General features: G+C 35.5%; 2 protein-coding genes across 2 annotated transcripts; both read left to right on the top strand.

Moving 5' to 3' along the window:
• The first annotated feature begins 752 nt into the window (after positions 1-752).
• On the top strand, positions 753-4,178 carry LOC113306094 (ABC transporter G family member 9-like). Its single transcript, XM_026555077.1, has 4 exons — positions 753-1,127; positions 1,728-2,520; positions 2,622-2,941; positions 3,270-4,178. Exons 1-4 carry the CDS (start codon positions 1,020-1,022, stop codon positions 3,924-3,926), a joined length of 1,878 nt encoding a protein of 625 aa, XP_026410862.1. The 5' UTR covers positions 753-1,019; the 3' UTR covers positions 3,927-4,178.
• A 470-nt stretch (positions 4,179-4,648) lies between these two features.
• On the top strand, positions 4,649-8,572 carry LOC113306090 (ABC transporter G family member 9-like). Its single transcript, XM_026555072.1, has 7 exons — positions 4,649-4,715; positions 4,841-5,023; positions 5,154-5,322; positions 6,164-6,274; positions 6,398-7,202; positions 7,296-7,633; positions 7,749-8,572. Exons 4-7 carry the CDS (start codon positions 6,182-6,184, stop codon positions 8,403-8,405), a joined length of 1,893 nt encoding a protein of 630 aa, XP_026410857.1. The 5' UTR covers positions 4,649-4,715; positions 4,841-5,023; positions 5,154-5,322; positions 6,164-6,181; the 3' UTR covers positions 8,406-8,572.
• The last annotated feature ends 9,236 nt before the right edge of the window (positions 8,573-17,808 follow it).

Genomic DNA, 17,808 nt, shown 5'->3' with positions numbered 1-17,808 from the left:
ATGTGTGATTTATTATTATTATGGCATTAAAAACAAGATCTCTGAAAAGGGATTCAAAGAATGAACCCAATTGTCTATCAAAATCGATATTTACACTGCTCAACCAAACCCATGTTTGATATTAAATTTGAAGTTACTGATATACACTACAAACAAATTTCACTATATTCAAGTTGTCATATATATTTTCAAGATTTTCTTCTTGTTATTTACCTAAATACTACAACAATTTACCTTAATGAAGCAGCCTAAGAACCATTTGTCTGTCATTTGTGAGCACTTTTGCAGATCTTTTTTTCTTTTTTGAAGCCTGCAGATTTTATAACACTAATTAAGTCATTAAATATAATATATTATTTAAAAAAGTTGGAACCGTATAATTGTTGAGAAAGTTTCTATCGGACATCCGTCCGCAGCATTTGCATAATGAAATTTTGTGATGAAAATACATACTACTATTTTCAGTATAAAAGAAGAGCTCAAAATGTTTTGGGGGCCACAAAAACATGCAAAATCATTCTGGAAAGGTCAGTGGTGCCCACAAGATTAGGTGGGGTAGAGTTTTAGAGATAGAAGGAGCGAGGGTGTAACGGATTAGGGTACACAAACAATTACAAAATAAAGAAAATATAGTGTAGTAGTATAAATAAGCAATACGAGTTCCAACAGGAGCAGGAGAAGAAAGATCTTCTGGAAGGAATTTTTGTATGAGTAAAATCTAAGAAAATAAAATATACAAGTATATATATACAGCACGTATTACGTAATTCAAAACAATAAATCCTGTTTAAGAGCCGTGAAATTAGTGTTCTCTAAAACAAACCACCACATCACCCGCTCATCTTCTTCGCATGAAAATTTCAGACGTATAATCTTCGTCTTTTTCTTCTTATTCCTTCTATATTCTGATTCATACGTTGTAATCAAATTTTCCATCTTCTTCTTCTTGGTGGTTTTTTCACTATAAGAAGAAGAAGAAAGCTAGTCTTCTTTTAAGTTAGGAAACGAGAGAGAGACAAATGGAGAGTGAGTTACCTTTGACGGATTTAGAGTCTCAGAATAAATCTGTGGCCGAAGATGAAGTTCAATCCATTTTCAAGAAAGCTAATCGTCAGGTCACATTGAAGGTATATAATTTTAGCTTTTTTTTTTAATCAATTTTTTTTTCTTGGTTTAGAGTTTAAAGGTGCTAATGCGTCTTCAAAAGAATCAAACTCATTGTTGAATTCTTTGGTTTTCTGCATGTTTTTTTGTCTTTTTAATGGCACCAAACGAGAAGTAAACTGTTAGTTATCTGTAAATGGAAAAAATTAGTTTTAATTTCTTTTTCTGTTGATAAAGTAATGGTTTTATCTCTGGGTATTTGATGATGTAATTGCTGAATATAAGATTTTGTTTTTAATTTCATTAAGTTCTCAACTATTTTATTATTAGGCTTTTCCTTCTTTATGTTGTTGTTGTTCATTTTTTATTGATTTTATGATTCAAGACCATAACAAGTTAAAACTCTAATTTTGATGTTAATGACGATCTTAATTTTTTTTAGTAGGGATTTTGTTTTATACTGTGCATGCAAATTCATCACTGAAATGATTCTATAATAAGCAGTAATTTCTTCTAAGTATGTGAAATACATTTTTCATTAGTTCTCCATAAATTCAATGGCGAAATATTGCTTAGTCTTTTCAAGCAATTCATTAATGTAAATTTTCATTATAAAATTGCAGTTTGAAGATGTCGTTTACAAGATCAAGATACAAAAGAAAGGATTTTTTAATATCAAATCAGCAAAATCTGCTGAAAGAATGATCTTGAAAGGTGTTACAGGTACAGTGTACCCTGGTGAGATGTTAGCTATGTTGGGTCCATCAGGTAGCGGGAAAACGACACTCCTAACAGCATTAGGTGGAAGACTTGGTGGGAAGCTTAGCGGGAGCATAACCTATAATGGAAAACCCTTTTCTAATCCCATGAAACGAAATACGGGATTTGTGACCCAAGACGATGTTCTCTACCCACATCTTACTGTCACTGAGACCCTAGTCTTCACTGCTCTATTGAGATTACCCAATACCTTGACTAAAGAACAGAAGGTAATGCATGCTGAAGCAGTGATAACTCAGCTTGGTTTAACTAAGTGCAAGAATAATATTATAGGTGGGTCTTTACTCAGAGGTGTTTCAGGTGGAGAAAGGAAAAGGGTAAGTGTTGGGCAAGAGATGTTGATTAATCCAAGTCTATTGTTTCTCGACGAACCGACTTCTGGTCTTGACTCAACAACGGCGCAGAGGATCGTATCGACGCTGTGGGAACTAGCCAAAGGTGGGCGAACGATAGTTATGACAATACATCAACCATCAAGTCGTTTGTTTTATATGTTTCACAAGGTTCTTTTGTTATCCGACGGTAATCCTCTGTATTTTGGGAAGGGATCCGAAGTTATGGATTACTTTTCGAGTATTGGTTATGCTCCAATGGTTGCTATGAATCCTTCTGATTTTCTTTTGGATCTTGCTAACGGTATGTTTTTCTACTCAGTTCTGTTAAGTTTCCATGTTTCTGCAGTAACCATGTAACCAAGTCTGAATATTTAGTACTTATATCAACGGTAATCTGAATAGGTGTTTATAAGGACGAGGAAGGAGAAGACCAAGCATCTATAAAGGAAAACCTGGTCACAGCATATAGGACTAGTCTTGCTGATAAATTGAAAGGAGAGGTTGAAGCAGAGATTCAGTTCCTCGATAGTAGTGGAGACGGCAAAGAATTTGGGAGGTGGAGTACAACTTGGATTCAGCAGTTTTCGGTGTTACTCAGGAGGGGGATCAAGGAACGGAAGCATGAAGCATTTTCTGCCTTAAAGATTGGTCAAGTCTTGGTTGTTGCTTTACTTGCTGGAGCCCTATGGTGGCAGTCTAGTATTGCCCACCTCCAAGATCAAGTATGCGTTTATATATATACTCTTCTTCCCCAATTCGTATAAACTTGAGACTACTATTTTGGATATAGATTTGGCCATTAATTCTTCTTTCCAATTTTTATAAAACATTTGGTTCATTAATGATTTATACGAAGCCTAGAAAGTGTATATGTATATGTTGTAAAACGAAGGAAAAAGAGACAACAGGTCATTGTGAGGGAATCCCAAATTTTGATTCTCATGTAGGAATTTCCTTATAGGATCAATTGAATATGTAATCCACATTGAAATTAGATACTGTTCTTTTAGAAAATGGATCTCGTGACGTTAACTCTGTTTGTGTACGTAGGTGGGTCTACTATTTTTCTACTCAGGATTTTGGGGTTTCTTCCCTCTCTTTCAAGCTATATTCACCTTTCCTCAAGAGCGTATGATGCTAATGAAGGAACGGTCATCAGGAATGTACCGGCTTTCATCTTACTTCTTTTCGAGAATAGTCGGTGACCTTCCGATGGAACTTGTTCTACCCACAGTATTTGTAACAATAACCTACTGGATGGCAGGGCTAAAGCATACACCAATAAACTTCTTCCATACACTGTTTGTTCTTCTTTACAGTGTCTTGGTTTCCCAAGGCCTTGGTTTGGCTATTGGTGCACTTGTAATGGACCTAAAATCTGCAACAACACTTGGAGGAGTTCTTATGTTGACGTTTCTTCTAGCAGGTGGATATTATGTACAACATGTACCCAAGTTCATTGCTTGGATCAAGTATGTATCACTTAGCCATTACCAATTCAAGCTCTTGTTGGGGTCTCAATACGCAGAGAATGATACTTTTCCGTGTGGACCACCGAATGTGAGTTGCAGAGTGGGTACCTTCCCAATGATTCAGATGGTTGGTCTTGACGGTCAATTGAGCTCTGTCATAGCAATGCTTGTCATGCTGGTTCTTTATAGACTCATCGCATATCTGGCTCTGATGAGGGTTGGTGTGACAAAGTAAAAGACAACTTAGCTTTGTTTAAGCTCATGCACTTATTAGCTATCATCGCCTTGAGGATATATACGTATTACATAGTCCCCCTGATTAAATGACTATAGCTTAGCCTCGTGTTTTTGTTTATTTTTATAATCTATATTTGAAAGATGAAGAAATTGTAGTTTTAAATTTTGTATGTTTTAGTTTTCTGAATGAGAGACTTATATGTATAGCAGTTCAAGCTAAAAGTTAGTAATGTATTTTTCTCAAATTCAACTGGTCTTAAATCTTAATTGGAAACTTTTTCTTGCAACTCTTGCACAGAGAGGGTATAATTTGGGAGAGGAGAAGAGAGTTAGGGAGGTTCATTCATCACCCACGGGCCTTGAAATTATACATAAAATGAGTATCGAGACGGTACCCATCGTAGCCTTCCTGATCCCTAGGCGTTATATATCGATAAAAAGAGGCAATTTAGCTGACCGAGAGGTTTTTACGTTTGCAAAAAGACCAAACGTATTTTTACCCATTTTTTAGGCTCACTGGAGTTGAATACACATTCGATATTTGTTATTGAATTGGTGATGCGCGCCACTTGTTTGTGTTAATTACGCAGTAAGTTGTGACTGTTATGGGACTATGGGTGTTGCATACAGAGTGGCGGTGTTGTAGATTCATTGACACTTTCACACCTTTGTCTTCCATATTTAGAAGCGGTTTAAAAATCTTGGATTACTTATACCAGTAGAGATTATGCACCACGGATCCTGCAGATTTCCTTCTTCTTCCTTTTTTTTGCCTCGTGGCCAGACGGTAACTATACATTTCACAAACAAATTAAAGTCGAACTTGTACCAGAAGTGCAGCTTCTCTCGAACTGCAAAATAAATTTACTTCAGCTTAATATTTTTTCCTGTTGGGTCTTTTTGCGAAAATAGGTGTCTATGCGTTCATTTGGATGCTTTTACTGCAGAACGAAGATCGGTCGACGATGAAAAATGGTCAGAAGGGTTACCAGTTCAGCCAATGGCCACAAACTGGGACTAACAGCTTTTAGTGTTGCTCAGAAGGGATCCTAAAGAAAGGAAGCATGAATCCTCAACCTTAACCATTCGGGGCAGGTTGTTCTTGCATTTGTTGGAATCTAGTATCGCCTACTTACTAGCCACATCTATATTCCTTGATTTCTAGCACCACTTCATGATTTCCCTTATTTTAAGCCAATATTAATTTGTTTGCATGCATTTATAGTTTTCAAGGTGCAGAACTGGCTAGCTACATATATCAGTGGGCGGGTCTCATTCCACCTCTCCTCATACGTGGGGCATTCTGTTGGTGACTTGATTTATTGCATCTCCATTCTTCAGTCAGCAATAAAATATGCAGTATCTTTACTACGGACATTCTCTCTAGCCAATGGGTATTACATCAAACATGCCTTGAATTCACATTACTGTTAATAAATTTTCTTAAGCTTATCATTTTTCCTAGTAACCCTTTCTAGTTCACAATGCTAGAGTGGTATATGGAAGCCTAGATAACTTAAGTTGCTAGGTGACATGGGATTACAGGCTCATCGTTGTTGTTGCCCAAACGAGAGTCAAAGTGAGTCGTATAAATCTCAGTGTTTGTGTCCTTAAGTTTTCCATCTTTAGGTAAATATAGTTTTCGTGTGGTTGGAGTGGGTTGTATTACTCTGCACCTTGATAAATGTCAAGTCACTTTTCCATAGCCATCCGTAAGTTTGCAGGTCTTTGCCCTTTATCATGATTTTTGATTATCAGGAAAGTAGGGATATAAATTATACTAGGATTTGCTGATTAGGGTAATAGAGAAACACCTCTTTCCGTTTATCCTTCAAGAACTGAAATAGTCTGTACAAAGGTAGGTGTAGACTGTAGAGCAACTGAGTTGCGTGAATAAAGACAAAAAATCTTTAACTGTCGTAACTTGAAAGAGGAAAAAAATTCTGGCATCGTCATTAAGATCATGGATTTCTATAGTTAATGCCATGAGCACAGTTATAAAAATATAAAATCGTCCCAAATAACGAAAGATTCTCTGTTTCATTTTCTCATCTCTAAAGGTTGAATGTACATTAAATGTGTGTCATCCACTGGTTGTTAATAAACAATTATATTTCAAAATATTTTCATGTTTATTATTTTTAGCAAGTAGATTAAAGACTATAGATAGACTTATTATAGCAGTGACAAATCATTTCATCTTCTTCTTCTATTTCTTCTTTTGGTGTGTGTTAGAATATCGGGCATACAAAAATGGAGATAAAACAGTTGAAGGATCAAACAGAGTTTGATGAGCAAGAAGTAACGTCCTTTGACAAGAAACAAACTTTTCCTGTTACATTGAAGGTATTTACTATGAGTATTTGTTTTTTTTTTCTTTCTTAAAATGTGCAATGAATATTACAATTTAGTTAGTTGAAATCAATTTTATGTGAATGATAAAGTAGTTTTTGTTACCCATATACACAGTTTGACAACGTTGTGTACAAGATTAAAACCAAGAACCAAGGATTCTGCAATCGCACATGGATAAACAAATCGAAACTTGAAGAGAAAATTATATTGAAGGGAGTAACAGGTGAAGTAGCACCAGGGGAGATGCTAGCAATGTTAGGCCCCTCTGGTAGTGGCAAAACAACCCTTCTAAATGCTTTGGGACGCCGACTTGGTGGAGACCTAAGCGGAAGCATCACATATAATGGGAGGCCTTTCTCCAATGCTATGAACCGGAGAACCGGTTTCGTTACTCAAGATGATAAATTCCATCCGCACCTTACAGTGACCGAAACACTCATATTTACTGCTCTTTTGCGATTGCCACAATCTTTCACTCTAGAAGAGAAGATTAGGCAGGCCAAGGAAGTGATATTTCAACTTGGATTAACCAAGTGTAAGAACAACATCATCGGTGGAGCATTTATTAGAGGTGTTTCAGGTGGAGAAAGGAAGAGGGTTAGTATAGGACAAGAAATGCTGATCAACCCGAGCCTATTGTTTCTCGATGAACCCACTTCTGGTCTTGATTCGAGGTCAGCTCAGCAAGTCGTTTCTATTTTGTTGGAGCTAGCGAGGGGAGGAAGAACTGTTTTAATGTCGATTCACCAACCTTCTATGAATATATTTTACATGTTTCATAAGATTTTACTGTTATCAGATGGTAATCCGATATACTTCGGGAAGACAGAAAAGTCCATGGAGTATTTTTCCAACATTGGCTACTCCATATCTAATGCTAATACTAATCCGGCAGATTTCCTTTTGGATCTTGCTGAAGGTAAGCACTTGAGAACTTGATTGGAAAACATTTAATTCATTGGTCTATTCTGTTAGTTCAGTGAGAAGTAAACTGTCTACATAAAATGCTCAGGTGTTTGTCTAGGTGGTTCGGACAGTGAAAAAGGGATAATGGAGATTAAGCAAGAACTTGTCTCTGCTTATAAGACCAATCTGTTGGACAGAATAAAAGAAGAACTTCTGGAAACGGGGAACCTTCAATTAACTCAATTTGAAGAACAAATGGATGAAAAACAGTTCGGTCAATGGAACACATCTTGGATACAACAGTTTTTGGTATTGCTCAAAAGAGATCTCAAAGAGAGGAAGCATGAATCTTTTTCCAGCCTAAATGTCGGTCAGATATTGGTTTTTTCATGTATATGTGGACTGCTCTGGTGGCAATCAAGTTCTACCCATTTACAAGATCAGGTATGCATAAACCTTTATCAGTAACATTCTAAAGATCTCTTTCTTTCTTTTCTTGTGCACGCCTGCTCCGCCTTAACCCATATTTTTTTCTCTTTTTGTTGTTTGGCTATTGCAGATGGGGTTCTTATTCTTTTATTCACTGTTCTGGAGTGTTCGACCATTTTACAACTCAATGCCTACTTTCCCTGAAGAGAGAATGATGCTTGCTAAGGAGCGCTCATCAAGCATGTACAGACTTTCTTCCTACTTCATTGCAAAAACAGTTGCTGACCTTCCGATGGAACTTGTTCTTCCCACAGTTTTTGTCATAATAACGTACTGGATGGGAGGGTTAAAACCAACAGCGGAGCATTTCTTCAAGACATTGTTTGTTATTCTGTATAGCGCACTGGTTTCTCAAGGCGTTGGGCTAGCACTCGGTGCTGTTGTCATGAATATCAGGGCTGCTTTAAAATTTGGTTCAGTCATAGTTGAGACATTCTTTTTAGCCAGTGGGTTTTACGTGCAAAATGTCCCAAAATTCATATCATGGTGTAAGTACATTTCTCCTACTTATTTCACTTACAAGCTCTTATTAGCTTCCCAGTACAAGGCTGACGATCTGTATCAGTGCGGCCCAAATAATGTGACATGTAAAATTGGGAGTTACCCTGCTATAGAGAAAATTGGACTTGGGAATGAAGCTATATCTATCATTGCGCTTACTGTAATGCTTGTAGGTTACAGAGTCATTGCTTATCTTGCCCTAATGAGAATTGGAGTCGCCCGTTAAAAGATCCTTTTACAAGTTTTTTTTTGTTGTTTTTATTAAATATGCTTTTGGTTTTTCTGCTTAGATCCTTTTACAAGTTATTCTCAAGCTTCAAACATGCTTTAAGAGTTGAATCGAACTTGAGAAGAGTATTGACTTACTATCGGTGTACCCAATTGTTGCATATACATCACTCTGAACTTTCCTGAAATTCAATGACAACTAAGTCTTCCCATTAAAGCATTTTTTATTTGTTTGCTTCGTTTGAGTTTTGATTTGTACTGTTGTTGGTTGTGAACATTGAACCACTATACAAGCAGAAGCAAAAAGTAACGGTAATGCAAAGGGGTGTAGGCTGTATTCTTCTTCTTTTTTTCCTTTAATTTCTTTTATTATTTATTTATGTTTATATATCGAATTAACCAATTCATTTATACCAAAAGATTGATTATACGATGGCTTTCAAATACAAAAACTGTTGGAAAAGTTAGGTTGACTAAGAGGATGAAACATTAAAACTAAAAGAAATGTTGTACTATTCTAAAAGAGAAATGTCGCTGTATTTCCGACTTCAGGGCCTTTTAATTCGTTTAGATAATATTTCGACCCTCCTAATCAAATTTCGATTACAAATGGATATATGAAATATTGTCGTCAGGATGCAGTTAAGCCATATAACAACGTCATTGTATTCAAGGTTTGTACCTCTTGATCCAACCAAGAATAATAAGGTATTGAGGCTTAGAAGAGAGAAGACTTCTTTTTAACGTACTTCATTTATGGATGAAAATCAAACATCACTACTTATAGTGGACTCATACATATTGGAGGTGGCTCTTCATTTCCGATAGACATCCATAGTGTCCAATGGGAACAGTTGTGTCTTATGTGAAGCATCACATTCATTGGAGATGCCTCTTCATCTCCAACACACATCCATTATATCTATTCGACAAGAGATGTTCTCTTCGTCGTAGTGACAAACCAAAAATCGAAAAACGTTTTATTTTCTATGTTATTAAAAATATCTAACAAGTACATCAAATAACAAGAAACTCAAAAACTAATTACAAAGAAAGATACAATAAGCAAATAATTCGAGAAAAGAAAGATAGAGATACCGCGAAAATTGTGCCAAATAATTCTTTGGAAGGTAGAGAGAAGGAATAGTACTAGGGTTTAAATCTAACCATTTTGGATATTGTTGAGTTGTTTTTCTGGTAGCTCATGTGAAATAAGAATAATTTGTCCAATTACATATCATCTTGCAGAGAGTAAAAGGAGAAATCTTTGTCAATCTCTGCGGTACTTGAATTCAAACAAGCGAATCACAGACTAAAGTTAACCAATAGAAAGAATCCCATAAATAAGAAAGGCTCGAAGTCCATACCAAAAGAAATAGAGAATTGCTAAAAGTAAAAACTAAACCTAATTAAGAACAAAAATACACCGAAAAATCAAAAAAAAACAAACTTAAATCTAAAGAAAACAACTACGATCACTGAACTTAAATAAAACTAAAAAAAAAAAACTAGAAGTCCTTGCTTAGATCTAATTCAAAAAAAAAAATACTTTCTTTATGAAGGAGAGCGGAAGAGAAAAAGATTTTTTTAAAAATATTAAAATCTAATCGAAATAATATGGCCAACCTCTAGTACAAAGTAAAACTCTAATTGTAAGAGCATAGTGTAACTAGGGTGTACAGATATCTCCCTCATAAAAATTTTATGTTATTATGTTTATTTTAGCAGTTAATGAGTCTGCTGGAAGTGTACTAGTGCCTGTTAGTGTCGTTATGGCTTGTGTAGCTTGTAATTGTTAGAGCATTGCTCGGTCGAACTCACAAGTATTTCTATCTCAATCTTGTTGTCAAATTTAATTTTTTTTTTAATAGAAAGAAAAATTTATTAACTGTGGTGAAAGTTTTGATCTATCGCAAGTAGACCACAAATATAAGTGAAAATGCGGAGGTCTAACAACCACACCCAACAATTCGTTTGGAAATCTGAGAAGACTTACTCCAATACACTTTATAGAGAATCAACTAGACAGTCAGACTCAATCTAGAATAAAGTATATCAAAGAGTTTAATATCTCTAACTTTTAATTCAATCCGCAGTCAGCAAATAGAAATCTGCGAGCCCGATTGAATATAAGAGCAATTACTTGAACGGTACCAAAGACCAATGTTCAAGTGTCAATCAATGTAAATCAATAACCAAAGGTTGGATATTCTAATTGATTGATCTTAACACACAACCTGTGATATTTCAACTATATAACAAAATGTAATGCAAAAAAGAAATAACACAGACACCAGAATTTTGTTAACGAGGAAACCGCAAATGCAGAAAAACCCCGGGACCTAGTCCAGATTGAACACCACATTGTATTAAGCCGCTACAGACACTATCCTACTACCAATTAACTTCGGACTGGATAGTAGTTGAACCCTAATCAATCTCACACTGATTCAAGATACAGTTGCGCTCCTTACGTCTCTGATCCCAGCAGGATACTACACACTTGATTCCCTTAGCTGGTCTCACCCACAACTAAGAGTTTCTACAACCCAAAGTCGAAGACTTGATAAACAAATCTGTCTCACACAGAAAAGTCTATAGTATTGAATAAATTTGTCTCCCATAAAAATACCCAAGAGTTTTTGTTCCGTCTTTTGATAAATCAAGGTGAACAGGAACCAATTGATAAATCGGACTTATATTCCCGGAGAACAGACTAGTATTATCAATCACCTCATAATAAACTTAATCGACTAGCGAAACAAGTTATTGTGGAATCACAAACGATGAGACGAATGTGTTTGTGATTACTTTTCTATCTCTCCTATCAGAGATATAAATCTCAAGTCAATTTTACAATTGCACTCAATCAAGATAGAAACAGTAAGATCAGATCACGCAACTACAAAGAGAATAGTTGGATCTGGCTTCACAATCCCAATGAAGTCTTCAAGTCGTTAACCTATAGGGTCTCGAGAAGAAACCTAAGGTTAAAGGAGAATCGACTCTAGTTATGCAATTAGTAACACATAGGAGGTGTGGGGATTAGGTTTCCCAGTTTTTAGAGTTCTCCTTTATATAGTTTTCAAATCAGGTTTGCAATACAAGTTACCTTGGTAACAAAGCTTTCAATAATCACCATTAGATGAAAACCCTGATTCAACCAAGCTAATATCTTTCAACCGTTAGATCGAACTTAGCTTGTTACACATAAATGAAATGTACCCTCATTTAGGTTTATGTAACCGTACCTAAACGTGTACACCATGTTGGTTCACAAATAGTTAACTGAGGTTAGCCATATAATTACTCTCATATCAACCTTATTCATCTTAACCATAACTAGTTCAAATGACCCAAATGAAACTAGTTAAAGAGTTGTTCAATTGTTATATTCTCATGGATTTATACAAGAACACAATTGAAGAAAAATCGGTTGGATTCACTAGAATCAATACATGAACATTATAGCCACGGTTTGCAAAGATTGCATTCCTTATTGATAAATATTTTAGTTCATGAACTGACCGATTTGATAAAGTAACCATCTTAAGTATGCGTACGTGTATGCGTACTTAAGCAACCAGATTTGAGTTTGTTTTAGTTTTCAAATCTCAGCGGTTCGAAAACTTCCGCCAGTATGCATACGGGTACGCATACTAAGGTGACTAGTTAAGAGCTTGTTAATTCCCAAACTCAGCAGAATTTTTCGGTTAGAAAACTTCCGCCAGTATGCGTACGGGTACGCATACTTAACCTTACTCATTCGCCAATTTCGTATACACACATATGCATACTCTTGGTTCCCGGTTTATGGGTTTATACACTAATGTGCGAACACACTATATATGCTTATATCCAAAGATGGTTACATAATCTCAACTCTTCATTTCAATCATTGAAACATTCTTCTATAATGATAATAGCCGTTGTCACATACTATTAGCATCAAAGCAATTTTCAAGATATTGAAATAATCATTATCGAAACATTCCAAGTCTTACACCAAATGATTGTATCACACAAACCATGTAAGATGTTACTCGGCAATTTTCTCATGATATAAGATGAATTTGGTCGAAGAGAAAGATTCCCAAAACATATTTTGAGAAATATGTAAGCGAGATATACTCATCCCGAAATCTCAAATGTGTATAGAGAAAACTATATCGTAACACGACTTATGTCTCAATATATGAGATAGAGTAGAAATAGACTTTCCAAGTGATAGATGAGTTTAAGTCTCCACATATCTTTTGTCGATGAAGTTCCACAAGCTCTCCTTAGTAGTTCTTCGTCTTCAAGTGATAAGCATCGTGAAGTTTAAGCTCAACTACACAAACTATGTCCTAGTCTGAGACATCTATAAATAGGCTAGAAATCAAGACTTATAGTTTTGATCACTAACATTGACAAACATGCTTGAGATAGAAACGGATGCGAGTTCGACCGAGCTGTGCTCTAACAATCTCCCCCTTTGCCAATTTTAGTGACAAAACTATCAATACATATGGATTACAAAATAAATAAAAATTGTAGCTTCTCATCCAAATGCTTGATCTCCTTGGCATCTTCAACGCGACTCGAAATCTTCGTCACTTCTAAATACTCCATGATCCTAAAGGTTGTAAGTTCAGTATCATAGTTGTTGAAGATCCGTAACGATAACAATTAGAAAAAAAGTGCTCTCAATCATTGTTATACAGTGTCATAGTATTATTACACAACATCAAAGTTCAATTGTATCACAACTTTGACAACAATACTATGGTGACATGTATCACTCCCCCTTAGTCAATACTTCATCTCCGCATGAAAACCACTCCCCCTTACATAATGATCTGTAAACCATATGTATTTGTAGTATCACACTACACATTAATTCTTTCCCTTTTTGTCAATATAAATTGGCAAAGGTAAGAAAACTAGCGGGATCCTCATGAAATTTTCATAGAGATACTTCATGACCAAAAGAGAATACCATATCAACTTATTTAGATGTCATCATAAAGCCGAAGCTAAATGTATTCATCAAGGAGTTTATAAAGATACAAGATAACCCCTATAATATTCCACAGCCGCACTCCCCACAAATATTTGGCAATTAAGCACAAGTTCAAAAAGAATTCTCTCCCATAAAATGTCATTCCCGAAAGAACAACAAAGGCGATCTTACTTTCACGAGAAAATAAGGATTTCTTTGGACATAACCAAATCACATGAAAACATGAATTTGAATCAAAAGTATTCAATTGAATTATCCACGAAAGAATTCATGATTAATACAATCGAAATGTACAATTAAATTAACTACAAGAAAACCCATGATTAATTCAATTGGAATTACACAACTAAATTAACCACAAAAATGATCAATTCAATTGGTCATGCTCGTCATAAGAGAACTTACGGAGCAACAACTAAACTGACCACAAGAGAATGATCAATTCAATTGGTCATGCTCAAACATAAGAAAACTTATGGAGCAACACAGTATATGCACAAGAAATGTGGATCGGAGATCGACCAATACTGTGGAATAGACAAGGATTCATTTTACTTTCCATCACTATTTGCACAATGACATATAATGCACTTAATCCTTGCAAACAAAAGTTTTATCCTTTCTTCCATCAAAACAATGACATAAAAGGCTTTAACTTTTGTATTGTCAAAAGTTCATTCTATCTTCTATCAATACTTTCGTACCGACATAATAAAGATAACTTTTGAACAAGTATGGGATAGTCACAGGTTCACAGACGTAAACAACATATCCCATAACAATTTGCAATATATAAAATCATAAAGATTAAAATTGCAAAAAAAACCATCTTCCAAATAACTTAAAATTTAAATAAATAAATCTAAAAACATAAAAGATGAAAATCGTTGGACATAGCTATGTGTACTCACAATAATGGCTATTTCAAACCCTAGTTATTCTTCTAAAAGCATAAAAAAGAAGATTTACTAGACAATCAAAGTTCCTTGAGAACCTCATACCTTTCAATAAATCCATCATAGAAGGTGTCACTTATTTCCTTCACTCTTCTGACCGTAGAAACTCCATGTTTGTGAGTAAGCACACAAACTTTACGTTCAACAACCCGAGCAAGTTGTCTAGCTTTGACACAGTCCATGATGAGTTTCTTCTGATTCCGTATCAAAATATTCTGATTAGCAAGGATTCTGGCCTGACCATCTAAGAGTTGGTTTATTTGCAGTTGAAGATTTGCAAATTCGACCTTTGAGTCGTCCTGAAAACGAGTTAGATCCTTGACAGATTCATCAATCCAGGAGTTATGCCCTTTCCTTGCAAGCATCTTCTTTAGAACCAGCTCTTGAACCGAGTCACGTCCTTGAGTGTCCTCCTCCATGTCAATACACGCAATCTCTTGAGATTTAGTTGAGTTCTCCATATAATTTTTGAAGGGATGGAACAAAACAATATATAAGTAAGCAAGAAGAGACTTCATGATAAGGAAACCCTATGAACTCGTGAAACATATGGAGAGATATGGACGTGTTTGGACCGGTTGCAAGGTAAAATGTATTCGAAGAAAATCCAATAAAAATGGCTTAATAGTTTAAAGATAAAATCTCAAATTAGAGCCAGAGATCGATAGTAGAATAGAAAACTCAGAAAGTTAATGAAAACGCATAAAGAACATACAACTAATCTTGAGACTTCCACAATCATCATCCTTGTACCTCTCAAGATAGATTCAAGGATGAGATGACCTAGAATCAGGTAAATGAGTAAGAGATAAGCTTACTGCGAATTGTGGGAGAAGGGTTGTACAGGTTCTTTGAGTGTTTAAACTGTGTATTTCCTTCTTTCCACCGATTATGACTTATTACAAAAGAATTTGTCATAAACCTTTTTAAATATCCATCAAAAGGATTTTTCTGAGGGCTAAGTCTAGGTCCTCTAGAAACAGGTTCCAGAGGAGAGGAGAAAAAGGATTTTCGTCTCCTTGACTTAGACTTACCAGACACATTCTTATAGGTGCAGGAACTCTGCTCATTAATGGTACAAGAGTTTATACCATGCATCATGTGAGGATTTTAGAAGAGCGATCATTCTTATGAGAATTCTGGTTTTCTGTAGGGAAGAAATTCATTGAAGAGAATGTCGTACAACTTACTCCATTTACAGTAGAGAGAAGCAACTGACGAAGATGTGAGATTTGTTTATTTCTATCAAAGCAATGAAGAGCATAGTGATTCTTTTTCCCATAGAAGCAACAACATCATGGATTAGAGATTTGCTTGCCTTGATCCATAACTTCTTATGCCACATGAAAATTTTGCAAGTGATTCACAATGGATAATTCTTTAGAAGAACTATTCTTCACACTAGGTAAAGCCTCTTGTGAGAAACAGAATAAGGTGCAAGAGATGACTTTTTCATCAACACAGAGTTTTCCCTTTTTAAGGTGTTACACTGTTCTCGGGCATATTGAAGAGATGCAACAAGTTTCTCTTTTTTAACACGAAAACTGTTAATTTCTGATGAATGAGTCTTGACTAAACTTTCTTCTCTAGCTGAGTTTTCTCTGACAGTATTCAAGCATACTAATATTTCTGTACTGTAGAGTAGTTTCTTGAGCCAGTTTTCAATACTGTTAGAGAGAGATTCAACGTAGTTGTAGAGTTCACATTCCCTTTCAAGAAATTTCTCAAATTCATCAATAAGCTGATCATTCTCTTCTTCAAGAGACTTGATTTTGGCCGCTTGACAATAAATGATTTCTGCAGATTTTTTTTAACGTTCCGGTGAGTTCCATTTCTGATTCTGACATGTTATCACAAGTCTTGTGTTTTCCCTCTGGATTCGAAAGAATCTGCTAAGGAGTTATCCTTTGAGGCAAACCCAAGATTTGTGGTGTAATCAGAAGATTTGGAAGACATCTCTGTATGAGCTAGTTTAAGAGATACACATGCCCACAAAAATCAGATTGCTACAAACACATACTTATAAGTCTTTAATGTGTTTTCCTTCTCTAATACTAATTGAAAATGCGGGGGTCTAACAACCACACCCAACAATTCGTTTGGCAATCTGAGAGGACTTACTCCAATACACTTTCTAGAGAATCACCTAGACAGTCAGACTCAAGCTAGAATAAAGTATATCAAAGAGTTTAATATCTCTAACTCTTAATTCAATCCGCAATGAACAAATAGAAATCTGCGAACCCGATTGAATATAAGAGGAATTAATTGAACGGTACCAAAGACCAATTTTCAAGTGTCAATCAATGTAAATCAACAACCAAAGGTTGGATATTTTAATTAATTGATTTTAACGCACAACTTGTGATATTTCAATTATATAACAAAATATAATGCGGAAAAGAAATAACACAGACACCAGAATTTTGTTAACGAGGAAACCGCAAATGCAGAAAAACCCCGGGACCTAGTCCAGATTGAACACCACATTGTATTAAGCCGCTACATACACTAGCTTACTATCAATTAACTTCGGAATGGACTGTAGTTGAACCCTAATCAATATCACACTGATTCAAGGTACAGTTGCGCTCCTTACGTCTCTGATGCAAGCAGGATACTTCGCACTTGATTCCCTTAGCTGATCTCATCCACAACTAAGAGTTGCTACGACCCAAAGTCGAAGACTTGATAAACAAATCTGTCTCACACAGAAAAGTCTATAGGATTGAATAAATCTGTCTCCCACAGAAATACCCAAGAGTTTTTGTTCCGTCTTTTGATAAATCAAGTTGAACAATTGATAAACCGGACTTATATTCCCGAAGAACAGCCTAGTATTATCAATCACCTCACAATAAACTTAATCGACTAGCGAAACAAGTTATCGTGGAATCACAAAAGAAAAGACGAAGGTGTTTGTGATTACTTTTCTATCTTGCCTTTCGGAGATATAAATCTCAAGCCAATTTTACAATTGCACTCAATCACGATAGAAACATCAAGATCAGATCACGCAACTACAAAGAGAATAGTTGGGTCTCGCTTCACAATCCCAATGAATTCTTCAAGTCGTTAACCTACAAGGTCTCGAGAAGAAACCTAAGGTTAAAGGAGAATCGACTCTAGTTATGCAACTAGTAACAAATAGGAGGTGCGGGGATTAGGTTTCCCAGTTGCTAGAGTTCTTCTTTATATAGTTTTCAAATCAGGGTTTGCAATCCAAGTTACCTTAGTAACAAAGCTTTCAATAATCATCGTTATATGAAAACCTTGATTCAACCAAGCTAATATCTTTCAACTGTTAGATCGAACTTAGCTTGTTACACATAAATGAAATGTACCCTCATTTAGGTTTATGTAACCGTACCTAAAGTTGTACACCATGTTGGTTCATAAATAGTTAACCGAGGTTCGCTATATAATTACTCTCATATCAA

Source organism: Papaver somniferum, chromosome 1 (genome assembly GCF_003573695.1).
Source record: "Papaver somniferum cultivar HN1 chromosome 1, ASM357369v1, whole genome shotgun sequence".
NCBI classification, from domain to species: Eukaryota; Viridiplantae; Streptophyta; class Magnoliopsida; order Ranunculales; family Papaveraceae; genus Papaver; species Papaver somniferum.
Note: the sequence above shows the minus strand (reverse complement) of the source record. Positions and strands in the feature narration are given on the sequence as shown.

Coding starts and splice junctions, on each gene's coding strand:
- LOC113306094 (XM_026555077.1), top strand. CDS start 1,020: ATGGAGAGTGAGTTACCTTTGACGGATTTAGAGTCTCAGAATAAATCT. Junction 1,128..1,727: donor ATCGTCAGGTCACATTGAAG/GTATATAATTTT, acceptor ATAAAATTGCAG/TTTGAAGATGTCGTTTACAA. Junction 2,521..2,621: donor TCTTTTGGATCTTGCTAACG/GTATGTTTTTCT, acceptor TAATCTGAATAG/GTGTTTATAAGGACGAGGAA.
- LOC113306090 (XM_026555072.1), top strand. CDS start 6,182: ATGGAGATAAAACAGTTGAAGGATCAAACAGAGTTTGATGAGCAAGAA. Junction 6,275..6,397: donor CTTTTCCTGTTACATTGAAG/GTATTTACTATG, acceptor CCATATACACAG/TTTGACAACGTTGTGTACAA. Junction 7,203..7,295: donor CCTTTTGGATCTTGCTGAAG/GTAAGCACTTGA, acceptor TAAAATGCTCAG/GTGTTTGTCTAGGTGGTTCG.